Here is a 6,000-nt window from a genome sequence, read left to right as displayed (position 1 = left end):
CCCCTTGGCCTGCATTTCATCATTTATGAAGTTTCTAAGTGTACGTCGAATGTAAATACGAGCCAAGTCTTGGAGATTCCTGACAGCACACGGGGCTACAAACACACACAAAAAAGAAACCATTATATACTGTACATTTCTTCACAAACTTTAGAAAACATAAAACTATAAAAACCTGCTTTGAGAATGCTTAATATATAATGACTTAATGCACACTGAGCAGGGTATGCAGTGTAGTAAAATGAGGTAAATGTTCATGTTGCTATTTATAGGTATGCATAGTCTCTGGAAGAATAAATAATAATTTAGAAACAGGATAAAGACAAAATGGTAAGCGCATGAGAGATTTTACTCTGTTTATTATTTAATACTGTTGTTTGTTTAAGTTATATGGGGTTTGCAGGGTAGGGGGTGTAGTGTTGATCATAACCATTTGGAACTCCAGTTCCAAATGATCTAATACCCACTTCTGGCCTCTGAGGGAGCAGGTATATACAAGTTGTGTATGTATATATATACAGGCAAAACAGTCACACAAATTAAAAATAAATATAAAAACCCTTTTCTTAAGAAAATAAGTAAGTTATATGGAAATACTTATCAGAAAAATTCAATGAAACATTTTAATAGCTGCCCAAACTCTGAAGTTGCTAAGGGTGCTCATATATGGACATGTGTGTGTGGCTAGAGAGTGAGGCAAGTGGGCAGGGGGAGATAAACATGAGCACATTTGTTCACAGCAAAGTACCATCAAATAGGAGTTGTAAATTAACACAGGTCCCTAGTACAAGAGGCACTGTTTTAAGACACTGATGTTTACTTACATCAAATACATTACAAAATGGAGGAAGGATACGAACTGTGCCTCTGACCCAAAATTTTTCCCCAAATTACTTAACAAATCACTTGTTAAATAATAGGCCAGACACAAAAGAACTCATTTAGATACATGACTGCTTTAATCTGGGAAAGTCCATGAATACAGTGAGCTCACATATGTGGAAGAGATAGGTTTAAAAAAGATGGAGAAGGAGTGAAAAGGAAAATAAGAAAGAGAAAAACCAAGGATTATGAAAAGAATAAAACAGTAGTGATGCCATAGGAAGTTCTTGGCTACAGATATGGCAGTGTTCCACTAGCTGGTGGGAAAATCCTCCTCAAGGAGACTGCTTTGCCAGAGTTTAAGGAGCTGAGTCACCTAGCAGCCACGAAAATGATCCGAGAGATCAGCAGAGAACAGCAATAGATCAGAGAGATCAGCAGAGAACAACAATAGAAGAATGGGCTTCATGTGCTAAGAACTGAATGGTATGTAGTTGGTGATGTCTGGGATGGCAGGTCAAACACTTAGGTGATCACGTAGGATATGGCCACACCGACAGAAAGGGATAGGACAGAAATTGAGACAGCACAGAAACAAATTGGATTGGAGCTAAAAGGACAACAAATTAAAACATCTGCGGTCTAGCATGAACTTCTGGGCAGCTGCTGATGTGAAATACAAACACATCAAATGCAGACGGGAGACCAGGATGAGAAGAAAATTCACATGTTTGCTTGTATTCTTGAATCTGAGATGTCATCGCTAACCAAGGTCATTTTCAGAGCAGTATCAGCAATACAGGACATAGAAGGGTTGCTGGGACTTCCTCTAGCCACTACATGGATGTACATGCACAGGTACAAGCATCCCCACACATGTATATGTGCAGATCATACACAAAAAGTAAACAATTTTTAAAAGTCTATGTCTTTACAGCTAAAGCTAGAGTGACACACTGTCTCATAAAAATAAACAATTACAACAACAAATGAAAAAAGGGAAAGATTGAGAAAATTCATTTATTTAGGTTGAACCATATAAAAAACATTCTGGTTTTCCTTAAAAAACAAATAAACAAACAAAAAAACCCCAACATGACTTCAAATATAAATATTTTTAAAAGATTGAGTCCACAGAAACCAATGTCATAAAATTTTATAATTATTGTATCACTGCCCCTGAACTTAAATATACACCTCTTCTTTTTTAAACTTTAAATCATATTCCTACAGTTTTTATATGCATATAAATCACATGCCACATAAAACAATGGAAAGAAATATGATTTTTAAGTCAAATAAAAATTGTGATAAATCACAAGAAAAATTGTATCTTTATTTTAATAAGCTACTGAATAAGAGCGGTAATTTATTGTTACTATATCCATTTAGCACAGGGTTTATAAGGGTATTGTTCTTGCGGGATTCGGGTCCAGTGTTTTAGTCTGTTGTAATGTTTTACAAACAAATAGATACTGTGACTTAACAGAATGAAAACTTAGTCTATTCTTCCACAGAATTTTAGCAAATAACAATTTTTAAAACCTTTTCATTGTATGATTAGTATACAAAGATGGGGAAAAGCAAGTTCCAGAATTCTCAATTTGCTTTCAGAGACTGTTGTTTATATCCCCACTTAAATTACTTCTATTGAAAATGCATTTCAGGGGGATGATGGATTCTTTTATTTGGACCCTGTACATTGCAAATTATCCTAATTTACTGTCTTCCTTGCCTTGTTTGTTCCCCCCACACCCCACTGTGTGTACCGTGATGGTGAGCATTGGCATGTGGATATGCACATGCCACAGCATGTGCACAGAGGCCAGAGGATAGCTTTCGGGAGTTGATTTTCTCCTTCTACTGTGGGTTCCTGGGATCAAATGCAAGTCATTAGGCTTGTTCTACAAATATTATCTGTAGCCACTGAACCTTCTTGCTGGCCCTTGCTAAGTTTATTTCTAGTTTATATTCATACATATCCAACAAATATCCAATAGCTGGCTGTCTTATTTACCATTTCTATTTTTGTAATGGTGAATGAAAACTGATAACCTGCAGCCCAGTGTTCATGCCAATTATCAGTTACACTGTTAGCATGTAATCATACTTGTAGCTAAGACACATAAACACTAACCTAAAGGAAGTGTCAGATAAAGAAGAATGTGAAGCTGTCTTGAGTAAATTGCTTCCATGGCTGCTGCAAAGCCTAATAGAAAGAAGTGTGCCCATACACAAAGCTCCTGCTGTGTAAGAACACCAGCATGGGCAGCATTGGCCACAGAGGGTTTTATTACTTTCCACTGGGCTATGAGAACCCCAAGTATCAAAAATAGCCACAATTCTGTCTGAAAAAATGGGAAAATGGTGTTATATCATTATTTCTTCCATTAACTAGTACTTTAGTTAGTACAGAATGACATGAGTATGCAGACGGCATCAAACAACTATAAACCATGTACAAGTGACAATTTTCATTTGAGTCAGGTGCTAGACAGCCAGCACATATTCCTGATTTCAGTAGTCTAGAAGGATATGAATGCTGCAGCCCAGTCATTTCAAATTTCTATCAGAATGAGTCTCCTTTAATTCTTTAACTACTCTTATTTTTTGTTTTCCTGTAAAATGTGGATATTTTTATGTGGTTTGTCTCTTGTACATTGTTATTACCAAATAGCCAATAAGCATTTTTAAAAGGTTGGTTAAGAATAGTTTCTAAATTATGAAAATTTTAAAAATTTTCAGAACTGAGAGCTTAGTCTCTTTCTAAATGAGATGAAAATAGAAACACAAAGTCAAGATGGAAGAACTTTATAAATCCTTAAAAGTAGTCACTATGTCTCCATAGCATTCTCTAGGGTCCAGGTGAAGAAACCTTTAGACCAATGACACACCCAGAGAATGATACTTACCATAGGACCCAAAGGTCTCAGAGTCCACGTCTCTTAATTTCCCCTGAAATAGCTTGTGATTTGTGTGTGTAAAAAAAAAAAACTTTGGCTACATATGTCTCTGATGCGGCCATAAAACTCATATAAAACAGCTAGGCTCTGCTCACTCATGTGTCTGCTTCCTGTAACTGGGTGGACAAGTCTAACAGAGCTATGCAAATCTAAGCTCCTTCCCTCTCACTGATCCTGCTGGGTTAAGTGAGCTGTGACACTACAGTCATTAAGGTATCTGACCTCTGAGTTTATCATCCCTCAAATGCTAAGAAGTAAGGAAGTGGATCAAACAGGTAATGAATTTCCCAAGACTCCCACCTGCCTTTACTAACCATTATTACAGGTCACATACTAAGCAAAGCATTTCAGTTCCAAGTTAAGATGGTTAAAAAGAAAAAAACAAACAAACAAACAAAAAGACAAAAAAAGAAAATCAAACAAGTACTAAGAATAGTATGAGTTTTCTGTATAAATCCAGAATCCTATGAAATAAAAGCAAATTAAATCAGAGGTTCATCTGTAGTAAAGCTTTATTTAATGGTTAACAAAACTATGATTATTCAAAGCTAGTTAACAGTAGTCCCCCTTTCTTTCTCATGGATCAGGTCAAATGCCTACCACAGGCTCCTTGAGACTATGTTTGTTGGTCTCCAACATCTCATATACTTAGATCCCATCTTTACTAAGGAGTCTCACTGTTTTATCTTAAATTTGTGGGTAACAGGTCCAACTCAAATCCCTCTTCCCTACCTTTTATCTCTACTTTCCTTGGATAATTTATTTGTTGTCCAAGCACAGCTTCAGACACCATCTTTTACAGTGAAGATTCTGTACTGATATTTCAGTTGTTTAGTAGGTTTTGGACCGAAAGGCTTCCTGGCACTTAAAAACTCATAGGCACCTCAAACATACCCCAAAGAAAATGTCCACACTCTCTTCCCCTCCTTCCAAATAATGTAACACAAACATACTCAGCTAGTCATTAAAGGGAAAACCAATTCCTTTTCCTCCACCCACATTCCTCACATTGTGGTATTTTTCTGCCTTCAAACAATTCTATCCACACCCACATAAGCTATCCTCACAATAACTAGTCTACTTGCCCACTGTCCAGGTGATGATCCATCCTCCACAGGCACCAAACATGTTCCTGATCTTGAACTACTCATGTTCTTCATGAGCCTAACACCTTCTATAGCCACTATCTTGGAAAGATGCTGCCACTCAATGTAGTGGACTTGCACTTCAGCACTCAGAAGGTAGAGGTATGAAGAATATGAGTGTAAGGCCATCCTTGGCTTTACAGTGAACAGGAGACCCTGACTCGAGGAGAGGGGGGGAGGGGAGGGGAGGGGAGGAAAGTTCAGGGTAAGTGTACCACATAGGGAAATGTCCCTAGGAAAGTTTCTTTTCCCTGAGTTTTGATTGGTAGAAAAATTAACTGTAACTTGGCACAGATGTTTGTGGTGTTTGTGGTTTTCAGGCTTAAAAGTTCTGTAACATTCTGGCTGAGGGGCTGGGGTGGGAATTGCAGTTCATCTCACAAGTCTCTACATCCCTGGTTGATCAGTAGGAGCTGATTAGAATAAAATGTTGTTTTCTGTATTGACTTGGTGTCTGAATTGTGCTGGATCTAAGTGTACTCTATAAACCACAGTTACTTCCTACTACATTACAAACTAGTAAGTTTACAGTTGGTATGATCCGATTCTCTAAGTTTCTTGAAGGAAGATACAGCGCCCCATGCTACATAAAGCCTTGACTTTTTTTTTTCTAAATTAATAATAATGAACCTACTCATTGCATTATTGCCATATTCAATTTGTTATAATCATATATATGATCTATTAAATGCCATCAGTGACAACTCATTCTGGGTTCAAATATCTACTTACGGAGCCCCACAGAGTCCGGTGTGCCATTATCATTCTTACTAGGCTGTACTAGTGGTGCAAAGGAAACCGCAAGGATATTTTTACTTTCCCAAGTGTTTTGTCCAGTCCGCATAATCTGTGTCAACTATTTGGAGTGAAACAAGAAAGAAGCAATTCAATTACTTTAATGTCAAATTTTTACAAGAATAATTGCTAATGAGAAGTTAACATTTAAATGCAACCAAGATATTTCTACTCAGTTATGTATTATAACACAAGAAATCTACCATGTACTCCACAGGAAATGCATGCCTGCTACTTTAAGTCTGAGCTTACAGAACCCAGGGGAGAACCTACTA

The 6,000-nt window shown here is 37.1% G+C and overlaps 1 protein-coding gene across 2 annotated transcripts in view; it reads right to left on the bottom strand.

Moving 5' to 3' along the window:
• Positions 1 to 6: 6 nt before the first annotated feature.
• Positions 7 to 6,000, bottom strand: part of LOC110310769 (protein-L-isoaspartate O-methyltransferase domain-containing protein 1) — a 78,900-nt gene continuing 72,906 nt past the window's right edge. For both annotated transcript variants that reach the window (XM_029474587.1, XM_029474584.1), the window contains 3 exons: positions 5,663 to 5,786; positions 2,960 to 3,170; positions 7 to 95 (listed from right to left, as the gene is read on the bottom strand). In XM_029474587.1, the coding sequence (XP_029330447.1) occupies positions 35 to 95; positions 2,960 to 3,170; positions 5,663 to 5,786 (396 nt within the window). In that variant the 3' untranslated portion in view covers positions 7 to 34. The remainder of the gene's footprint in view (positions 96 to 2,959; positions 3,171 to 5,662; positions 5,787 to 6,000) is intronic.

The sequence above is a fragment of the Mus caroli genome, chromosome 1, assembly GCF_900094665.2.
Source record: "Mus caroli chromosome 1, CAROLI_EIJ_v1.1, whole genome shotgun sequence".
NCBI lineage: Eukaryota > Metazoa > Chordata > Mammalia > Rodentia > Muridae > Mus > Mus caroli.
The sequence above is the reverse complement of the archived record's forward strand: the minus strand, read 5'-3'. Positions and strand labels throughout refer to the sequence as shown.